Consider the following 23,487-nt stretch of genomic DNA (forward strand, 5'->3'; position numbering starts at 1 on the left):
TTTGTATAGTAAGACTAGTAAGTATATGCGAGATGTAAATCAGTGTGTTCGAATTCCAGACATTACTGAGTTTAGGCTGGAAATGCTACAAGTCATCATCAGTGATGACTTGTAGCATAACAATGACTAAAGCTGTATATTGTACATAAATCATACACTAAATAATTTAAGAATTGCATATATTTAATAAATCACGATTCATCTGAAAAGTTACCTTATCATTATGTACATTTCCCAGTTTGGGATAAATAAAGTATATCTGTCTGTCTGTCTGTCTGTCTGTCTGTCTGTCTGTCTGTCTGTCTGTCTGTCTGTCTGTCTGTCTGTCTGTCTGTCTGTCTGTCTGTCTGTCTGTCTGTCTGTCTGTCTGTCTGTCTGTCTGTCTACCTATCTACCTATCTACCTATCTATCTATCTATCTATCTATCTATCTATCTATCTATCTATCTATCTATCTATCTATCTATCTATCTATCTATCTATCTATCTATCTATCTATCTATCTATCTATCTATCTATCTATCTATATATATATATATCCATCCATCCATCCATCCATCCATCCATCCATCCACCCATCCATCCATCCATCTTAACCAATCTCAAAGATTGGCATGGCAAAACTAGAGAACGAGTATTCAGATATTTTACATCTCATGCTGTGTTGAATAAAGCAAAAAAGTTATGTAGTTAACATTTTTGACGAGAACACAAAATGTCATTTTTTTGTGGAGATATTGCCATGTACGTAACAATAGAAGTCTAATCTGTAAATTTAATCTGTAATTAATACTATGACATTAAGTTGTTTTGCAGACACCTTCAAGGAATCTTTCTCCTAAAGAATGAAGCACATGTAACATGCACATGTAACATATACATTTTTCAAATTTGTGGCATACCTTCTGACAGGTGACACAGGTGACTGTGCAGCTATAAATTGGGGAAGAGATGAGAGTGTTGCAGTTGCACGATGGCTTGGAAGAGGTGGATCTGTGTTTTGACATTGACCAGTCTTTTATCTGCAGGTAAGTCAAATATGGTTTGATCAACATATTTTTTGAAATGCAGAAATTTAAATTATCTGTTTCCATTGTCTATGCCAATATATGTTATTTCATATTTTAGAGGTTTTTTGTTTTTAATTTAACCGTTACTTTACCGGGTAGGATCAATTATGAACAACTGATGGAGCCTCTTGCCAGGTCATCATGATAAATACATACATACATACATACATACATACATACATACATACATACATACATACATACATACATACATACATACATACATACATACATACATACATACATACATACATACATACATACATACATACATGCATACATACATACATACATACAGTACATACATACGTAGGACAAAAATTAAACAAATAAGACAAAAATAAACAAAACAGATAAAAATAAATAGCACATATTAATCAAAGACAAGCAACCAATGTGGAACAGAATATGAAGTTAAAGACCACATAACTAACTGCTAGGTTATATGGAGAGAGCAGGTGGAAGTCAACACATACAACAGTCAACTAGTGAATATTGTTGTTTCAAGTCACCGCAGTCAGGACGGGGTTGATATTACAAATCAATTATTATTTGACAAGACCACTCTGGGAATTTCACCCAGAGAATCCAATACCTGTCCAAAAAAACCCTGTCATTGTAAGGAAACACGGATTTGTTCTACCAAACCGAGAGACGTTTCCTGTCTGTTACTGACAAACCTAGCACCCATCAATGAGTTATTCCCATTTATGACAGCTGATCCTATTAAATCTACAAAAAAAAAGATCTCAAAGTATTTTATGTTGGTTTGTAGGCATTTATTCATCACGAGGCAAGTTGTATTTATACCTGAAATATATTCCATTTTAACAAAAATAATACTAAAAGCAAAACCATGATTATCATATGGTTTCATAAGTAGAGACACATTAAAAAGTTACATCCAACAATGTGTAATAATAAATACTGAACATGGACAACTTAAATTCATAGAAGCATTTTCCTTGTATTTCTTTTTTTTACAACACAGGGAGCATAATCTGTTAGCTTGGATGGACCATCCACTACACCCAATGAAATGTCTAACACAATTGTGTTTTCTCTATTACAGAATTACAGGCTCAGCTTAATGGTGAGTTTAATTTAATTTCTGTGTCATCCATGAATTTCATAACAATAAACATATCAATATTAGCAAACAGTAATATTTTATCTGGGTAATGATCTTGGAATTTCTAAAGTCTGAGGAAGTAATATAAAATTTGAATGAGATCTTGCTTCTAATGTTTTGTCCTTACTCATTATTTTATAGTCTGTGGAATCGCTCCCCTGAACTCCAAGATAGTTGGAGGTGAAGATGCTCCAGCTGGAAGTTGGCCTTGGCAGGTCAGTCTGCGCAAATCTGGCAGACATGTTTGTGGTGGTTCCCTCATCAACAGACAGTGGGTGATGTCTGCTGCTCACTGCTTCTCCAGGTAGGTTATTATGGTACAACAGAGTAAACATTTTCCATGTTGCGTTTTATAATTTCACCAATAATTATTTCTATTTTTACATTTGTTTACAATCTGTACTTGATTTGCTTTTTCAGTACAAGTACATCTGGATGGTCGGTCTCTCTGGGTCGTGACAACCTGCAGGGCAAAAACCCGAACCACTTGTACAGACGTATTTCAAGAATTCGTCTGCATCCAAATTATGACGATACCACCAGCGACAACGACATTGTTCTGCTCAAACTTTCCAAAAAGGTCCAGTTCACAGACTACATCAGACCGGTGTGTCTGGCAGCCAGTGACAGTGTGTTCAATGCTGGAACTGATAGCTGGGTGACTGGCTGGGGCACAGTCAACGAGGGAGGTGAGAATGTCACTGATCCATCTACTAACATGACTAGGAACTTTTAAAAATGTGTGCTCATGTCCATATTTCTCCTGGATGTTCTACATGATATAAACATTTGTCCATCAAACCTCTCATGTTGGAAATTAAATGTGACCTGTTTGGTGCAATCAATCTTGTTAATCTAGCCTTGAACTCCATGTTCTGAATCTTTGTGGAGAATTCATCATTCGATCAATAGAGGTTCTTCTAGAGATGGACCAAGTTTTCTTGTTACAGGTACCACAGAAAAACTGTTGTTCCATGTTCATGATATATTCATTGGTCTTCTCTTTCAGTGTCCCTCCCCTTCCCTCAAACTCTTCAGGAAGTGGAGGTTCCCATTGTGGGAAACAGACAGTGTAACTGTCTCAATGGAGTGGGTGTAGTCACAGAAAACATGATCTGTGCTGGTTTTCTGGAAGGAGGCAAAGACTCATGTCAGGTAGGCTGCTTCACTTCATTTCTCATTTGTTGGTGACGATGATCCACATTGAGCAGAATGTTCAAATGTCTCCTTTTATGTCTTCAGGGTGATTCAGGAGGTCCAATGGTCAGCAAAGTGGACAACACCTGGATCCAGTCTGGAATTGTTAGCTTTGGTTTTGGCTGTGCTCGGCCCAATCTGCCTGGAGTCTACTCCAGAGTGTCCAATTACCAGTCCTGGATCAACTCTATCATTCGCTCTAAAAAACCAGGTTTTGTCCGGGTCACCAGCAGTGGACCCGATTCAGACAGTAGCTTCACCTGTCCTGGTCTGCCAGCTCCTGTCATTCCTGGTCCTACTGCAGCACCAGGTGTTATAACCACAACAGTACCATCCACTGCTCCAAGTGCTGAATGTAAGCATCCTGGCAAATAACATGACATGATCAAATATATCGATTCAGATATTGAGTAAGCAGATTTAATGAAACAATTTTTTCAAATCTCAATAATATCTGTCAGTGATCAAAGCATCTTTTTTTCATAGGTATACATTCTGGATTTAGATCGAAAATATATTTCTGCCCATCAGTAAAGCTAGACTTTGTAAACCATCCTCAGTAATGCATGATGTTTGGCAGGTGGAGAAATAAAGAATGACAGGAAGCATCTCAAATCACTGTCAGTAACCACAATTAACAGGACAGTATGTGATAAATTTTAAATGGCCTTTTTCCAACTCACTATTTCCAGTGTGTGGCATCACTCCCCTGAACTCCAGGATAGTTGGAGGTGAAGATGCTCCAGCTGGAAGTTGGCCCTGGCAGGTTAGTCTGCGCAAATCTGGCAGACATGTTTGTGGTGGTTCCCTTATCAACAGGCGGTGGGTGATGTCTGCTGCTCACTGCTTCTCCAGGTGGGTGACAGTGGTACAACTGAATAAATGTTTTCAGGGTTTGATTCAATGAATGGAAGTCACAAAGTCACAAAGCTCAGACTTGGGCCAGATTGAAAGTCTAAATGCTTCACCAGCATTCATTTTCTTTTAAATTTGAATTAGTTTATAAGATCCAACATGGTTCAAAATCACAGTGGATAGATATATTGTTAGACTCTTTAAAGTTTATTCCTCACAGGCAGCAATGAATTCCAGCCTAAGATTAAAGTTGTCTTTTGTCAGCTGGGGTACCATTTTTATTCGCAGCTAATGAGACATGACTTTTTCATAAAAACTGATTTGTTACTGAACTGGGTAAGGTTCTGCTCATATGAACTCCTACTGGTCAGAAAATTCATGTATAAATTTGGTCACGCCATTTTAATATGGATGACCATGGCTCGGAAGAGCATGGTGCTACCCTGGACTCACTGTCCTAGTTTTCTTGAGACTTTTGTGAATTTTTAGTTTTACTCTGCTCCAACCAATTGTCAGACACAAATTTTTATATTCTCTGGCACCACCAGAGAACCATTGAATTTCAATTTGTGGTCTCTGCTCATTGTTGAAAAGTTTCTCACATGATACTGTGTCTGATTTTTAAAGAATGCTTAACTTCATTTCACGTACATTTAAAACAGTTTTTATATTATGATGCAAATTACATGTTTGTTTGTATCCCCTCCTGATGAACCAACTCTCCACTTCTGTGTTTGTGTGTGTGCTAGCGTGCATGTGTGTGTGTCTGTGTGTATGTTTGTTTACTGAGTTGATATAACTCTGTCTACCTTCGTATATGCACGTCTGCGTGTTTATCTATTTCAGTAGTGAAATACATGTCAGGACTTGAACATATAATAATAGTTGTAGAGTGTATTGTCTTTTTCCAGACATTTTTTTCTATATATGTAAAAACCCAATACCTGTTCTCACTTCTTTTCAGTACAAGTACATCTGGATGGTCGGTCTCTCTGGGTCGTGACAACCTGCAGGGCAAAAACCCGAACCACTTGTACAGACGTATTTCAAGAATTCGTCTGCATCCAAACTATGACGATACCACAAGTGAAAACGACATCGTTCTGCTCAAACTCTCCAAAAAAGTCCAGTACACAGATTACATCCGACCAGTGTGTCTGGCAGCCAGTGACAGTGTGTTCAATGCTGGTACTGATAGCTGGGTGACTGGCTGGGGCGCAGTCAACGAGGGAGGTGAGAATATTACTGATCCGTCTACTAAAACGACAAGGAACTTTAAAGAGGTCTCCATTTTCATGACCACATTGCTGCAGCATGTTCTTGATCATTATTTAAATATTTATCCTTTGCAGTTGCAATGATGAAAATGTGTTTTGACCTGTATACTGCATTAAGTCTTGTTTCGTCACTCGACTCTTGAAGTTGATAGTCTGGTGCTTTGTTGGGAATTCATCATGTAAACGATACAGATTCTTCTAGATTGAGAAGAAATGTTCTTTTTTCAGGAGCCATTGAGGAATTGTTGTTGCAGGTTCATGATATAGTCATTGATGGTCTCTTTCAGTGTCCCTCCCCTTCCCTCAAACTCTTCAGGAAGTGGAGGTTCCCATTGTGGGAAACAGACAGTGTAACTGTCTCAATGGAGTAGGTGTAGTCACAGAAAACATGATCTGTGCTGGTTTTCTGGAAGGAGGCAAAGACTCATGTCAGGTAGGCTGCTTCACTTCATTTCTCATACTTTAGTGACTGTCATCTGTATTTAGCAGAATGTTCAAATGTCTCCTTTTTGGGGTGGAAACAACTCAGTCCATGAAGTCTTGGGCTGGGGACCGGAGGTTTGTAGGTTCAAGACCCTTGTTGGGCAAAATTTTGGAACGCCCTTGATCAAGGCACTGTCCCCTTTATAAGTTGCTCATCAAGGGCGCATCATGAAGGAGCTGCCTGCAACCCTGCCTCCCCATCACTTGCATGCCTACAGACCCCTTTTTATCTGTGTTTTGGGCCTGTACACACTCTATATGCATGCGACCAATTACCAGTGTGTGCTAGGGTAGAGTAATGATTTCCTTACGTGGATTAATACATGTGATTAAAATTAAAATTTACATTAAAATTAAATTTAAATAAATTTTTATCTCCTCAGGGCGACTCAGGAGGTCCAATGGTCAGCAAAGTGGACAACACCTGGATCCAGTCTGGAATTGTTAGCTTTGGTTTTGGCTGTGCTCGGCCCAATCTGCCTGGAGTCTACTCCAGAGTGTCCAATTACCAGTCCTGGATCAACTCCATCGTTCGCTTTGATAAAGCAGGTTTTGTCCGGGTCACCAGCAGTGGACCCGATTCAGACAGTAGCTTCACCTGTCCTGGTCTGCCAGCTCCTGTCATTCCTGGTCCTACTGCAGCACCAGGTGTTATAACCACAACAGTACCATCCACCGCTCCCAGTGCTGAATGTAAGAATCCTGGCAAATAACATGGCATGATCAAATATATTGATTCAGACATTGCATTTAGCAAATTTCATAAAACACTCTACAATTTTTCAAATCTCAAGAATCTCTTTCAGTGAGTGAAACCTCTGATTTTCATAGGTATACATTCTGGATTTAGATCGACAATATAATTCTGCCCATCAGTAAAGCTAGGCTTTGTAAACCATCACCAGTAATGATGAACTTTGGCAGGTGGAGAAATAAAAAATGGCAGAAAGCATCTCAAATCACTGTCAGTAACCAGAATTAACAGGACAGCATGTGATAAATTTTAAATGGCCTTTTTCCGACTCATTATTTCCAGTGTGTGGCATCACTCCCCTGAACTCCAAGATAGTTGGAGGTGAAGATGCTCCAGCTGGAAGCTGGCCCTGGCAGGTCAGTCTGCGCAAATCTGGCAGACATGTTTGCGGTGGTTCCCTCATCAACAGACAGTGGGTGATGTCTGCTGCTCACTGCTTCTCCAGGTGGGTAACTCTGGTATAAAAGAGTAAACATTTTTCAGAAAAGAAAAATAATTTGAGAAAAGTTCGGGCTTGGGCGAAATTAAAACTCTGAATTCTTAAGTAGCATTCAACAAACTCTGTCATTTGAATCAGCGAAAGAAGTCCAACTTGGTTCAAATCCACTGTAGAGAGAGACAAGGGTAGACTCTTTAAAATTTGTTCCTCACAGACCGCAAGAAATTCTAGCCGAAGATTGAATTTGTCTTCTGTCAGCTGGGATATGATTTTCCTCCTCAGCGGCTGCGACCTGACTTTTGCCATAAAAAATGATTTTTTACCCAACTGGGTCAGGTTCTGCCAATATGAATTCCTACTGGTCAGAAGTAAAAGGTGTTTTTATCTTTAAATTTTATCATGCTATTTTAATATGGATTCTCTTAAGAGAATGATGCTACCCTGGACTCCTTGTCCTAGTTTTCTTGACACTTTTGGAAAGTGTGTATGTGTGTGTGTGTGTGTGTGTGTGTGTGTGTGTGTGTGTGTGTGTGTGTGTGTGTGTGTGTGTGTGTGTGTGTGTGTGTGTGTGTGTGTGTGTGTGTGTGTGTGTGTGTGTGTGTGTGTGTGTGTGTGTGTGTGTGTGTGTGTACTGGGCTCACACAGCTCTCTCTCTACCTCTGAATACGCACATCTCTACATCTCTGTGTTTACATATTTCAGTATTGAATTACATGTCTACTGTCATTTTTATTTCAGTACAAGTACATCTGGATGGTCGGTCTCTCTGGGTCGTGACAACCTGCAGGGCAAAAACCCGAACCACTTGTACAGACGTATTTCAAGAATTCGTCTGCATCCAAACTATGACGATACCACCAGTGACAATGACATCGTTCTGCTCAAACTCTCCAAAAAGGTCCAGTTCACAGACTACATCAGACCGGTGTGTCTGGCAGCCAGTGACAGTGTGTTCAATGCTGGTACTGATAACTGGGTGACTGGCTGGGGCACAGTCAACGAGGGAGGTGAGAATGTCACTGATCTGTCAGCTAAAATGATTTGGAACTTTTTAATCTTTATTTATGGAAATGAAGTTTGATCTGTATGATGCACTAAATATATTTTGTCAATCTAGCCGTGAACTTAATAGTCTTTGTGGAGAATTCATCATTTGAATGACAGAGTCGGCTAGACTTAGATGAAGTTTTTATGTTGCAGGAACCATTGAAAAACTGTTGTTCGATGTTCATGATATATTCATTGGTCTTCTCTTTCAGTGTCCCTCCCCTTCCCTCAAACTCTTCAGGAAGTGGAGGTTCCCATTGTGGGAAACAGACAGTGTAACTGTCTCAATGGAGTAGGTGTAGTCACAGAAAACATGATCTGTGCTGGTTTTCTGGAAGGAGGCAAAGACTCATGTCAGGTAGGCTGCTTCACTTCATTTCTCATTTGTTGGTGACGGTGATCCTTATTTAGCAGGATGTTCAAATGTCTTCTATCCATCTCCTCAGGGTGATTCAGGAGGTCCAATGGTCAGGAAAGTGAACAACACCTGGATCCAGTCTGGAATTGTTAGCTTTGGTTTTGGCTGTGCTCGGCCCAATCTGCCTGGAGTCTACTCCAGAGTGTCCAATTACCAGTCCTGGATCAACTCCATCGTTCGCTTTGATAAAGCAGGTTTTGTCCGGGTCACCAGCAGTGTGCCTGATTCGGACAGTAGCTTCACCTGTCCTGGTCTGCCACCTCCTGTCATTCCTGGTCCTACTGCAGCACCAGGTGTTATAACCACAACAGTACCATCCACTGTTCCAAGTGCTGAATGTAAGCATCCTGGAAAATAACTTGGCATGATCAAATATGTTGATTCAGACAATGTATTCAGCAAAACACTCTACAATCTTCAAATCCCAAGAATCTATTTCAGTGATTACACCGTGAGGGATACATTCTGTGTTTGGATCAAAAATATAATCCATCAATGAATCTATGCTTGGGAATACATCGTCAATAATGAATGATGTTTGGCAGATGGAAAAATAAAAAATCAAAGTCAAAAGTCAAAGTCAGCTTTATTGTCAAGTGTACCATATATGCACGACATACAGCACAGATGAAATTGCAGTCCTCTCTGACCCACAGTAAACAGGCAGTACAACATGCAGTACAACACAGGCAGTACAACACAGGCCGGGCAACACAGGCAGTACAACAGGCAGTATAACACAGACAGTATATCAGACAGTACAGCACAAAGTATCAGATGAAAATGATGAAGCATCTCAAATCACTGTCATTAACCAAAAATTTACAGTACAGCATGTGGTAAATTTCCAATTGCCTTTGTCCAACTCATTATTTCCAGTGTGTGGCATCACTCCGCTCAACTCCAGGATAGTTGGAGGTGAAGATGCTCCAGCTGGAAGTTGGCCCTGGCAGGTTAGTCTGCGGAGATTTGGCGGCCATGTTTGTGGTGGTTCCCTCATCAACAGACAGTGGGTGATGTCTGCTGCTCACTGCTTCTCCAGGTGGGTGACAGCGCTACAACCAAGGATACATTTTCAGTCTTTCATTCCATGCTTTCGATCCGACTCAGTATTTGTTGTAAAATTAACACCTGTTGTCATTTTTATCCCAGTACTAGTACATCAGGATGGTCGGTCTCTCTGGGTCGTGACAACCTGCAAGGAAACAACCCAAACGAAGTCTCTAGGAGTGTTTCCAGAATCATTCTGCATCCAAACTATAACGATAACACCATCAACAACGACATTGCCCTGCTCAGGCTCTCTTCAGCAGTCCAGTTCACAGACTACATCAGACCGGTGTGTCTGGCAGCCAGTGACAGTGTGTTCAATGCTGGTACTGATAACTGGGTGACTGGCTGGGGCACAGTCAACGAGGGAGGTGAGAATGTTACTGATCCGTCTGCTAAAATGATTTGGAACTTTTTCATCTTTATTTTCATGACCACATTGCTGCAGCATGTTCTTGATCATTATTTAAATATTTGTCCTTTGCAGTTGCAATAATAAAAAAAAAAATTGACTTGTCTACTGCATTGAATCATTTTTAGTCAATGGAGCTGTGAACTTCATGCTCCTATCCAGTAGAGAGAATTTGTCATGTAAACGATGCAAATTCTTCTAGATTCAAATGAAGTTTTCATTTTGCAGGAAACATTGAAAGACATGTTGTTCCATGTTCATGATATATTCATTGGTTTTCTCTTTCAGTGTCCCTCCCCTTCCCTGAAACTCTTCAGGAAGTGGAGGTTCCCATTGTGGGAAACAGACAGTGTAACTGTCTCAATGGAGTAGGTTTAGTCACAGAAAACATGATCTGTGCTGGTTTTCTGGAAGGAGGCAAAGACTCATGTCAGGTAGGCTGCTTCACTTCATTTCCCATTTGTTGATGACGGTGATCCTTATTTAGCAGGATGTTCAAATGTCTCCTCTCCATCTCCTCAGGGCGACTCAGGAGGTCCAATGGTCAGGAAAGTGGACAACACCTGGATCCAGTCTGGAATTGTTAGCTTTGGTTTTGGCTGTGCTCGGCCCAATCTGCCTGGAGTCTACTCCAGAGTGTCCAATTACCAGTCCTGGATCAACTCCCATATCAGCAATGATAAACCAGGTTTTGTCCGGGTCACCAGCAGTGGGCCTGATTCGGACAGTAGCTTCACCTGTCCTGGTCTGCCACCTCCTGTCATTCCTGGTCCTACTGCAGCACCAGGTGTTATAACCACAACAGTACCATCCACCGTTCCAAGTGCTGAATGTAAGCATCCGCGCAAATAACATGGCATGATCAAATATGTTGATTCAGACAATGTATTCAGCAAACTTCATGAAACACTCTACAATCTTCAAATCCCAAGAATCTATTTCAGTGATTACACCGTGAGGGATACATTCTGTATTTAGATCAAAAATATAATCCATCGATGAATCTATGCTTGGGAATACATCGTCACTAATGATTGATGTTTGGCAGATGGAGAAATAAAAAATCAAAGTCAAAAGTCAAAGTCAGCTTTATTGTCAAGTGTACCATATATGCACGACATACAGCACAGATGACATTGCAGTCCTCTCTGACCCACAGTAAACAGGCAGTACAACAGGCAGTACAACACAGGCAGTACAACACACACAGGAAAACACAGGCTGGGCAACACGGGCAATACAACAGGCAGTATAACACAGACAGTATATCAGACAGTACAGCACAAAGTATGAGACGAAAATGACGAAGCATCTCAAATCACTGTCATTAACCAGAATTTACAGTACAGCATGCGATAAATTTCCAATTGCCTTTGTCCAACTCATTATTTCCAGTGTGTGGCATCACTCCGCTCAACTCCAGGATAGTTGGAGGTGAAGATGCTCCAGCTGGAAGTTGGCCCTGGCAGGTTAGTCTGCGGAGATTTGGCGGCCATGTTTGTGGTGGTTCCCTCATCAACAGACAGTGGGTGATGTCTGCTGCTCACTGCTTCTCCAGGTGGGTGACAGCGCTACAACCAAGGATACATTTTCAGTCTTTCATTCCATGCTTTCGATCCGACTCAGTATTTGTTGTAAAATCAACACCTGTTGTCATTTTTATCCCAGTACAAGTACATCAGGATGGTCGGTCTCTCTGGGTCGTGACAACCTGCAAGGAAACAACCCAAACGAAGTCTCCAGGAGTGTTTCCAGAATCATTCTGCATCCAAACTATAACGATAACACCATCAACAACGACATTGCCCTGCTCAGGCTCTCTTCAGCAGTCCAGTTCACAGACTACATCAGACCGGTGTGTCTGGCAGCCAGTGACAGTGTGTTCAATGCTGGTACTGATAACTGGGTGACTGGCTGGGGCACAGTCAACGAGGGAGGTGAGAATGTTACTGATCCGTCTGCTAAAATGATTTGGAACTTTTTCATCCTTATTTTCATGACCACATTGCTGCAGCATGTTCTTGATCATTATTTAAATATTTGTCCTTTGCAGTTGCAATAATAAAAAAAAAAATTGACTTGTCTACTGCATTGAATCATTTTTAGTCAATGGAGCTGTGAACTTCATGCTCCTATCCAGTAGAGAGAATTTGTCATGTAAACGATGCAAATTCTTCTAGATTCAAATGAAGTTTTCATTTTGCAGGAAACATTGAAAGACATGTTGTGTCATGTTCATGATATATTCATTGGTTTTCTCTTTCAGTGTCCCTCCCCTTCCCTGAAACTCTTCAGGAAGTGGAGGTTCCCATTGTGGGAAACAGACAGTGTAACTGTCTCAATGGAGTAGGTGTAGTCACAGAAAACATGATCTGTGCTGGTTTTCTGGAAGGAGGCAAAGACTCATGTCAGGTAGGCTGCTTCACTTCATTTCTCATTTGTTGATGACGGTGATCCTTATTTAGCAGGATGTTCAAATGTCTCCTCTCCATCTCCTCAGGGCGACTCAGGAGGTCCAATGGTCAGGAAAGTGGACAACACCTGGATCCAGTCTGGAATTGTTAGCTTTGGTTTTGGCTGTGCTCGGCCCAATCTGCCTGGAGTCTACTCCAGAGTGTCCAATTACCAGTCCTGGATCAACTCCCATATCAGCAATGATAAACCAGGTTTTGTCCGGGTCACCAGCAGTGGGCCTGATTCGGACAGTAGCTTCACCTGTCCTGGTCTGCCACCTCCTGTCATTCCTGGTCCTACTGCAGCACCAGGTGTTATAACCACAACAGTACCATCCACCGTTCCAAGTGCTGAATGTAAGCATCCTGGCAAATAACATGGCATGATCAAATATGTTGATTCAGACATTGTATTTAGCAAATGTCATGAAACACTCTACAATTTTTCAAACGTCATGAAACACTCCACAATCTTCAAATCCCAAGAATCTTTCAGTGATTTCAGCCTCTGCTATACATTCTGGATTTAGATCAAAAATGTAATTCTGCTCATCAACAAATCTAAGCTTGGGAATACTTCGTCAGTAATGCATGCCGATTGGCAGATGGAGAAATAAAAAATTACAGGAAGCATCTCAAATCACTGTCATTAACCAGAATTTACAGAACAGCATGTGATAAATTTCCAATTGCCTTTGTCCAACTCATTATTTCCAGTGTGTGGCATCACTCCGCTCAACTCCAGGATAGTTGGAGGTGAAGATGCTCCAGCTGGAAGTTGGCCCTGGCAGGTTAGTCTGCGGAGATTTGGCGGCCATGTTTGTGGTGGTTCCCTCATCAACAGACAGTGGGTGATGTCTGCTGCTCACTGCTTCTCCAGGTGGGTGACAGCGCTACAACCAAGGATACATTTTCAGTCTTTCATTCCATGCTTTCACTTTTAGTCTGTTTTTGTTGTAAAATCAACACCTGTTGTCATTTTTATCCCAGTACAAGTACATCAGGATGGTCGGTCTCTCTGGGTCGTGACAACCTGCAAGGAAACAACCCAAACGAAGTCTCCAGGAGTGTTTCCAGAATCATTCTGCATCCAAACTATAACGATAATACCATCAACAACGACATTGCCCTGCTCAGGCTCTCTTCAGCAGTCCAGTTCACAGACTACATCAGACCGGTGTGTCTGGCAGCCAGTGACAGTGTGTTCAATGCTGGTACTGATAACTGGGTGACTGGCTGGGGCACAGTCAACGAGGGAGGTGAGAATGTTATTGATCCGTCTGCTAAAATGATTTGGAACTTTTTAATCTTTATTTTCAAGACCACATTGCTGCGGCATGTTCTTGATCATTATTTAAATATTTGTCCTTTGCAGTTGCAATAATAAAAATTTTTTTGACTTGTCTACTCCATAGAATAATTTTTAGTCAATGGAGCTGTGAACTTCATGCTCCTATCCAGTAGAGAGAATTTGTCATGTAAACGATGCAAATTCTTCTAGATTCAAATGAAGTTTTCATTTTGCAGGAAACGTTGAAAGAAGCGTTGTTCCATGTTGATGATATATTCATTTGTCTTGTCTTTCAGTGTCCCTCCCCTTCCCTCAAACTCTTCAGGAAGTGGAGGTTCCCATTGTGGGAAACAGACAGTGTAACTGTCTCAATGGAGTAGGTGTAGTCACAGAAAACATGATCTGTGCTGGTTTTCTGGAAGGAGGCAAAGACTCATGTCAGGTAGGCTGCTTCACTTCATTTCCCATTTGTTGGTGACGGTGATCCTTATTTAGCAGGATGTTCAAATGTCTCCTCTCCATCTCCTCAGGGCGACTCAGGAGGTCCAATGGTCAGGAAAGTGGACAACACCTGGATCCAGTCTGGAATTGTTAGCTTTGGTTTTGGCTGTGCTCGGCCCAATCTGCCTGGAGTCTACTCCAGAGTGTCCAATTACCAGTCCTGGATCAACTCCCATATCAGCAATGATAAACCAGGTTTTGTCCGGGTCACCAGCAGTGGGCCTGATTCGGACAGTAGCTTCACCTGTCCTGGTCTGCCACCTCCTGTCATTCCTGGTCCTACTGCAGCACCAGGTGTTATAACCACAACAGTACCATCCACCGTTCCAAGTGCTGAATGTAAGCATCCTGGAAAATAACATGGCATGATCAAATATGTTGATTCAGACAATGTATTCAGCAAACTTCATGAAACACTCTACAATCTTCAAATCCCAAGAATCTATTTCAGTGATTACACCGTGAGGGATACATTCTGTATTTAGATCAAAAATATAATCCATCGATGAATCTATGCTTGGGAATACATCGTCACTAATGATTGATGTTTGGCAGATGGAGAAATAAAAAATCAAAGTCAAAAGTCAAAGTCAGCTTTATTGTCAAGTGTACCATATATGCACGACATACAGCACAGATGACATTGCAGTCCTCTCTGACCCACAGTAAACAGGCAGTACAACAGGCAGTACAACACAGGCAGTACAACACACACAGGAAAACACAGGCTGGGCAACACGGGCAATACAACAGGCAGTATAACACAGACAGTATATCAGACAGTACAGCACAAAGTATGAGACGAAAATGACGAAGCATCTCAAATCACTGTCATTAACCAGAATTTACAGTACAGCATGCGATAAATTTCCAATTGCCTTTGTCCAACTCATTATTTCCAGTGTGTGGCATCACTCCGCTCAACTCCAGGATAGTTGGAGGTGAAGATGCTCCAGCTGGAAGTTGGCCCTGGCAGGTTAGTCTGCGGAGATTTGGCGGCCATGTTTGTGGTGGTTCCCTCATCAACAGACAGTGGGTGATGTCTGCTGCTCACTGCTTCTCCAGGTGGGTGACAGCGCTACAACCAAGGATACATTTTCAGTCTTTCATTCCATGCTTTCGATCCGACTCAGTATTTGTTGTAAAATTAACACCTGTTGTCATTTTTATCCCAGTACAAGTACATCAGGATGGTCGGTCTCTCTGGGTCGTGACAACCTGCAAGGAAACAACCCAAACGAAGTCTCCAGGAGTGTTTCCAGAATCATTCTGCATCCAAACTATAACGATAACACCATCAACAACGACATTGCCCTGCTCAGGCTCTCTTCAGCAGTCCAGTTCACAGACTACATCAGACCGGTGTGTCTGGCAGCCAGTGACAGTGGTTTCAATGCTGGTACTGATAACTGGGTGACTGGCTGGGGCACAGTCAACGAGGGAGGTGAGAATGTTACTGATCCGTCTGCTAAAATGATTTGGAACTTTTTCATCTTTATTTTCATGACCACATTGCTGCAGCATGTTCTTGATCATTATTTAAATATTTGTCCTTTGCAGTTGCAATAATAAAAAAAAAAATTGACTTGTCTACTGCATTGAATCATTTTTAGTCAATGTAGCTGTGAACTTCATGCTCCTATCCAGTAGAGAGAATTTGTCATGTAAACGATGCAAATTCTTCTAGATTCAAATGAAGTTTTCATTTTGCAGGAAACATTGAAAGACATGTTGTGTCATGTTCATGATATATTCATTGGTTTTCTCTTTCAGTGTCCCTCCCCTTCCCTCAAACTCTTCAGGAAGTGGAGGTTCCCATTGTGGGAAACAGACAGTGTAACTGTCTCAATGGAGTAGGTGTAGTCACAGAAAACATGATCTGTGCTGGTTTTCTGGAAGGAGGCAAAGACTCATGTCAGGTAGGCTGCTTCACTTCATTTCTCATTTGTTGGTGACGGTGATCCTTATTTAGCAGGATGTTCAAATGTCTCCTCTCCATCTCCTCAGGGCGACTCAGGAGGTCCAATGGTCGGGAAAGTGGACAACACCTGGATCCAGTCTGGAATTGTTAGCTTTGGTTTTGGCTGTGCTCGGCCCAATCTGCCTGGAGTCTACTCCAGAGTGTCCAATTACCAGTCCTGGATCAACTCCCATATCAGCAATGATAAACCAGGTTTTGTCCGGGTCACCAGCAGTGGGCCTGATTCGGACAGTAGCTTCACCTGTCCTGGTCTGCCACCTCCTGTCATTCCTGGTCCTACTGCAGCACCAGGTGTTATAACCACAACAGTACCATCCACCGTTCCAAGTGCTGAATGTAAGCATCCTGGCAAATAACATGGCATGATCAAATATGTTGATTCAGACATTGTATTTAGCAAATGTCATGAAACACTCTACAATTTTTCAAACGTCATGAAACACTCCACAATCTTCAAATCCCAAGAATCTTTCAGTGATTTCAGTCTCTGCTATACATTCTGGATTTAGATCAAAAATGTAATTCTGCTCATCAACAAATCTAAGCTTGGGAATACTTCGTCAGTAATGCATGCCGATTGGCAGATGGAGAAATAAAAAATTACAGGAAGCATCTCAAATCACTGTCATTAACCAGAATTTACAGTACAGCATGCGATAAATTTCCAATTGCCTTTGTCCAACTCATTATTTCCAGTGTGTGGCATCACTCCGCTCAACTCCAGGATAGTTGGAGGTGAAGATGCTCCAGCTGGAAGTTGGCCCTGGCAGGTTAGTCTGCGGAGATTTGGCGGCCATGTTTGTGGTGGTTCCCTCATCAACAGACAGTGGGTGATGTCTGCTGCTCACTGCTTCTCCAGGTGGGTGACAGCGCTACAACCAAGGATACATTTTCAGTCTTTCATTCCATGCTTTCGATCCGACTCAGTATTTGTTGTAAAATTAACACCTGTTGTCATTTTTATCCCAGTACAAGTACATCAGGATGGTCGGTCTCTCTGGGTCGTGACAACCTGCAAGGAAACAACCCAAACGAAGTCTCCAGGAGTGTTTCCAGAATCATTCTGCATCCAAACTATAACGATAACACCATCAACAACGACATTGCCCTGCTCAGGCTCTCTTCAGCAGTCCAGTTCACAGACTACATCAGACCGGTGTGTCTGGCAGCCAGTGACAGTGTGTTCAATGCTGGTACTGATAACTGGGTGACTGGCTGGGGCACAGTCAACGAGGGAGGTGAGAATGTTACTGATTCGTCTGCTAAAATGATTTGGAACTTTTTCATCTTTATTTTCATGACCACATTGCTGCAGCATGTTCTTGATCATTATTTAAATATTTGTCCTTTGCAGTTGCAATAATAAAAAAAAAAATTGACTTGTCTACTGCATTGAATCATTTTTAGTCAATGGAGCTGTGAACTTCATGCTCCTATCCAGTAGAGAGAATTTGTCATGTAAACGATGCAAATTCTTCTAGATTCAAATGAAGTTTTCATTTTGCAGGAAACATTGAAAGACATGTTGTTTCATGTTCATGATATATTCATTGGTTTTCTCTTTCAGTGTCCCTACCCTTCCCTGAAACTCTTCAGGAAGTGGAGGTTCCCATTGTGGGAAACAGACAGTGTAACTGTCTCAATGGAGTAGGTGTAGTCACAGAAAACATGATCTGTGCTGGTTTTCTGGAAGGAGGCAAAGACTCATGTCAGGTAGGCTGCTTCACTTCATTTCTCATTTGTTGGTGACGGTGATCCTTATTTAGCAGGATGTTCAAATGTCTCCTCTCCATCTCCTCAGGGCGACTCAGGAGGTCCAATGGTCAGGAAAGTGGACAACACCTGGATCCAGTCTGGAATTGTTAGCTTTGGTTTTGGCTGTGCTCGGCCCAATCTGCCTGGAGTCTACTCCAGAGTGTCCAATTACCAGTCCTGGATCAACTCCCATATCAGCAATGATAAACCAGGTTTTGTCCGGGTCACCAGCAGTGGGCCTGATTCGGACAATAGCTTCACCTGTCCTGGTCTGCCACCTCCTGTCATTCCTGGTCCTACTGCGGCACCAGGTGTTATAACCACAACAGTACCATCCACGGTTCCAAGTGCTGAATGTAAGCATCCTGGCAAATAACATGGCATGATCAAATATGTTGATTCAGACATTGTATTTAGCAAACGTCATGAAACACTCTACAATTTTTCAAACGTCATGAAACACTCCACAATCTTCAAATCCCAAGAATCTTTCAGTGATTTCAGCCTCTGCTATACATTCTGGATTTAGATCAAAAATGTAATTCTGCTCATCAACAAATCTAAGCTTGGGAATACTTCGTCAGTAATGCATGCCGATTGGCAGATGGAGAAATAAAAAATTACAGGAAGCATCTCAAATCACTGTCATTAGATAGATAGATAGATAGATAGATAGATAGATAGATAGATAGATAGATAGATAGATAGATAGATAGATAGATAGATAGATAGATAGATAGATAGATAGATAGATAGATAGATAGATAGATAGATAGATAGATAGATAGATAGATAGATAGATAGATAGATAGATAGATAGATAGATAGATAGATAGATACTTTATTAATCCCGGAGGAAATTGCATATATCCACTGCTCAGGCATTAAATAACAAATAATACTGGATAAACACCAGGAGAAAAGGAAACATTGACATCACAGGACATACCACAAGACATACATTACACTAACAGACACATGCAGCACTAACAGGACTTATATACTAAACTATAACTAAAATATAATCAGTATAAAATTTAAAAATATTACAGTATTAAAATATAAACAGTATAAAATAAAATCTAAACAGTATAAAATTGAATTAAAATATAAAACAGTATAAAAAATAAATAAATTATATATATATATATATATATATATATATATATATACAACAGTATAAAATTAAATTTATATTAAATTAAATTAAATTAAATTAAATTAACCAGAATTTACAGTACAGCATGTGATAAATTTTAAATTGCCTTTGTCCAACTCATTATTTCCAGTGTGTGGCATCACTCCGCTCAACTCCAGGATAGTTGGAGGTGAAGATGCTCCAGCTGGAAGTTGGCCCTGGCAGGTTAGTCTGCGGAGATTTGGCGGCCATGTTTGTGGTGGTTCCCTCATCAACAGACAGTGGGTGATGTCTGCTGCTCACTGCTTCTCCAGGTGGGTGACAGCGCTACAACCAAGGATACATTTTCAGTCTTTCATTCCATGCTTTCACTCTTACTCTGTTTTTGTTGTAAAATCAACACCTGTTGTTATTTTTACCCCAGTACAAGTACATCAGGATGGTCGGTCTCTCTGGGTCGTGACAACCTGCAAGGAAACAACCCAAACGAAGTCTCCAGGAGTGTTTCCAGAATCATTCTGCATCCAAACTATAACGATAACACCATCAACAACGACATTGCCCTGCTCAGGCTCTCTTCAGCAGTCCAGTTCACAGACTACATCAGACCGGTGTGTCTGGCAGCCAGTGACAGTGTGTTCAATGCTGGTACTGATAACTGGGTGACTGGCTGGGGCACAGTCAACGAGGGAGGTGAGAATGTTACTGATCCGTCTGCTAAAATGATTTGGAACTTTTTAATCTTTATTTTCAAGACCACATTGCTGCGGCATGTTCTTGATCATTATTTAAATATTTGTCCTTTGCAGTTGCAATAATAAAAATTTTTTTGACTTGTCTACTCCATAGAATAATTTTTAGTCAATGGAGCTGTGAACTTCATTTCCTATCCAGTAGAGAGAATTTGTCATGTAAACGATGCAAATTCTTCTAGATTCAAATGAAGTTTTCATTTTGCAGGAAACATTGAAAGAACTGTTGTTCCACGTTGATGATATATTCATTGGTTTTCTCTTTCAGTGTCCCTCCCCTTCCCTCAAACTCTTCAGGAAGTGGAGGTTCCCATTGTGGGAAACAGACAGTGTAACTGTCTCAATGGAGTAGGTGTAGTCACAGAAAACATGATCTGTGCTGGTTTTCTGGAAGGAGGCAAAGACTCATGTCAGGTAGGCTGCTTCACTTCATTTCTCATTTGTTGATGACGGTGATCCTTATTTAGCAGGATGTTCAAATGTCTCCTCTCCATCTCCTCAGGGCGACTCAGGAGGTCCAATGGTCAGGAAAGTGGACAACACCTGGATCCAGTCTGGAATTGTTAGCTTTGGTTTTGGCTGTGCTCGGCCCAATCTGCCTGGAGTTTACTCCAGAGTGTCCAATTACCAGTCCTGGATCAACTCCCATATCAGCAATGATAAACCAGGTTTTGTCCGGGTCACCAGCAGTGGGCCTGATTCGGACAGTAGCTTCACCTGTCCTGGTCTGCCACCTCCTGTCATTCCTGCTCCTAATGCAGCACCAGGAGTTATAACCACAACAGTACCATCCACTGTTCCAAGTGCTGAATGTAAGCATCCTGGCAAATAACATGACATGATCAAATATGTTGATTCAGACAATGTATTTAGCAAACGTCATGAAACACTCCACAATCTTCAAATCCCAAGAATCTTTCAGTGATTTCAGCCTCTGCTATACATTCTGGATTTAGATCACAAATATAATTCTAATCATCAATAAATCTAAGCTTGGGAATACTTTGTCAGTAATGCATGCCGTTTGGCAGATGGAGAAATGAAAAATTACAGGAAGCATCTCAAATCACTGTCATTAACCAGAATTTACAGTACAGCATGTGATAAATTTTAAATTGCCTTTGTCCAACTCATTATTTCCAGTGTGTGGCATCACTCCGCTCAACTCCAGGATAGTTGGAGGTGAAGATGCTCCAGCTGGAAGTTGGCCCTGGCAGGTTAGTCTGCGGAGATTTGGCGGCCATGTTTGTGGTGGTTCCCTCATCAACAGACAGTGGGTGATGTCTGCTGCTCACTGCTTCTCCAGGTGGGTGACAGCGCTACAACCAAGGATACGTTTTCAGTCTTTCATTCCATGCTTTCGATCCGACTCTGTATTTGTTGTAAAATTAACACTTGTTGTCATTTTTATCCCAGTACAAGTACATCAGGATGGTCGGTCTCTCTGGGTCGTGACAACCTGCAAGGAAACAACCCAAACGAAGTCTCCAGGAGTGTTTCCAGAATTATTTTGCATCCAAACTATGACGGTTTAACCAGCGACAACGACATTGCTCTACTCAGGCTTTCTTCAGCAGTCCAGTTCACAGACTACATCAGACCGGTGTGTCTGGCAGCCAGTGACAGTGTGTTCAATGCTGGTACTGATAACTGGGTGACTGGCTGGGGCACAGTCAACGAGGGAGGTGAGAATGTTACTGATCCGTCTGCTAAAATGATTTGGAACTTTTTAATCTTTACTTTTTCAAGAACATATTTCTGCAGCATGTTCTTGATCATTATTTAAATATTTGTCCTTTGCAGTTGCAATGATGTTAAATGTAATTTGACCTGTCTACTGCATGAAATCTTGATTAATAACTCTAGCTGTGAACTTCATGCTCCTATCCAGTACAGAGAATTCGTCATTTAAATGATACAGATTCTTCCAGAGTCAAATGAAGTTTTCATTTTGCAGGAAACATTGAAAGACGTGTTGTTCCATGTTGATGATATATTCATTGGTCTTCTCTTTCAGTGTCCCTACCCTTCCCTCAAACTCTTCAGGAAGTGGAGGTTCCCATTGTGGGAAACAGACAGTGTAACTGTCTCAATGGAGTAGGTGTAGTCACAGAAAACATGATCTGTGCTGGTTTTCTGGAAGGAGGCAAAGACTCATGTGGGGTAGGCTGCTTAACTTTATTTCTCATTTGTTGGTGACGGTGATCCTTATTTAGCAGGATGTTCAATTGTCTCCTCTCCATCTCCTCAGGGTGACTCAGGAGGTCCAATGGTCAGGAAAGTGGACAACACCTGGATCCAGTCTGGAATTGTTAGCTTTGGTTTTGGCTGTGCTCGGCCCAATCTGCCTGGAGTCTACTCCAGAGTGTCCAATTACCAGTCCTGGATCAACTCCCATATCAGCAATGATAAACCAGGTTTTGTCCGGGTCACCAGCAGTGGACCTGATTCGGACAGTATCATCACTTGTCCTGGTCTGCCACCTCCCCTGAAATCTTCACCTGACAGTAAGTGTTATCAAAAGTTTTCTGTTTTATAGAATCTTGAGTTGTTTTTGTTTGACTTTTCCCATACTATTTCTCTGGTTGTGTTTATTCTTCAATCATACTCATTTAGGATTAGCATGTGGCAAGCCTCCTAAAAGCATGCGTGATGCTAGTGACGGTGGTATTGCTTCAGGAGAATGCAATTGATCTTCAACCGGTAAAATACATTTCTCTTATTTACCATTGTTTCTGCAGTACGTCGGTGTTGTTGTCATCAACAATGAATTCTCTGTTTTTATATTTGCAGGATGATGACGGCAGCCTTCTGTTGTGTAAATCAAACTCATCTTGGCTATTAAATGGCTGTTGTGACGACGGGTGGGGGAAAATCAGTCCGTGCTGATATCCAGGTGTTTGCCAAAACCTCAACAATCCGATACTTCAGTGACTTGCTGTCTCCTGAAGCAGCAAAAAATAATGCACCTGGTTTTACCTTTTCTGCACTCCTACTTTTGACCCTCCCCATTATCTGGATATTCCTGCAGTCATGATGTTAATTGACCAGGGTGCTCAAAGGAGCTCATGATTGTACTTAAAAGTTAAAATGAGTTTAGTTTGAACACAATTTGCAAACCTCCATTTGTTTTCTGTCATTTTATCTAAAATTCTTAAGAATTTGTATTTTATAAAGCCAATGACTTTTTTTTTGTATGCTAACGGAACATGCCTTTTTCGAAAGTGTGAAAGTGAGTCCATGACATGAGGGACACTTTTGTCATGTGTTCTCCATTCAATTGTCTTTCCACAAAAATGTCATGTATAAAATTAATATGTATGTGATTTATATTAAATATTGATGAAGCATTAAATACCTGACTTTTCATATTTTCACTTACTCAGATTAATATGTCACATTTTTTAATTTTGATCATGTTTGTCCACTAGACTTTCCTTCAGTGAATGACATGCCCCGACAGAATCAAATAATCCTACACA

General features: G+C 41.2%; 1 protein-coding gene across 1 annotated transcript; it reads left to right on the forward strand.

Moving 5' to 3' along the window:
- The first annotated feature begins 2,480 nt into the window (after positions 1 to 2,480).
- Positions 2,481 to 23,144, forward strand: LOC137588854 (uncharacterized). Its single transcript, XM_068306159.1, is given in 42 exon segments — positions 2,481 to 2,506; positions 2,623 to 2,891; positions 3,212 to 3,357; positions 3,445 to 3,754; positions 4,092 to 4,254; positions 5,219 to 5,487; positions 5,819 to 5,964; positions 6,398 to 6,707; positions 7,051 to 7,213; positions 7,946 to 8,214; positions 8,467 to 8,612; positions 8,701 to 9,010; positions 9,552 to 9,714; positions 9,831 to 10,093; positions 10,423 to 10,568; positions 10,657 to 10,966; positions 11,530 to 11,692; positions 11,809 to 12,071; positions 12,401 to 12,546; positions 12,635 to 12,916; positions 13,366 to 13,471; positions 13,592 to 13,846; positions 14,175 to 14,320; positions 14,409 to 14,718; positions 15,282 to 15,444; positions 15,561 to 15,823; positions 16,153 to 16,298; positions 16,387 to 16,696; positions 17,057 to 17,219; positions 17,336 to 17,598; positions 17,928 to 18,145; positions 18,147 to 18,471; positions 19,405 to 19,567; positions 19,684 to 19,946; positions 20,274 to 20,491; positions 20,493 to 20,817; positions 21,149 to 21,311; positions 21,422 to 21,690; positions 22,023 to 22,168; positions 22,257 to 22,512; positions 22,622 to 22,708; positions 22,799 to 23,144. Coding segments are annotated over 41 exon segments (8,811 nt in total). The 3' UTR covers positions 22,699 to 22,708; positions 22,799 to 23,144.
- The last annotated feature ends 343 nt before the right edge of the window (positions 23,145 to 23,487 follow it).

This window comes from Antennarius striatus, chromosome 21 (assembly GCF_040054535.1).
Source record: "Antennarius striatus isolate MH-2024 chromosome 21, ASM4005453v1, whole genome shotgun sequence".
Classification (NCBI taxonomy): domain Eukaryota; kingdom Metazoa; phylum Chordata; class Actinopteri; order Lophiiformes; family Antennariidae; genus Antennarius; species Antennarius striatus.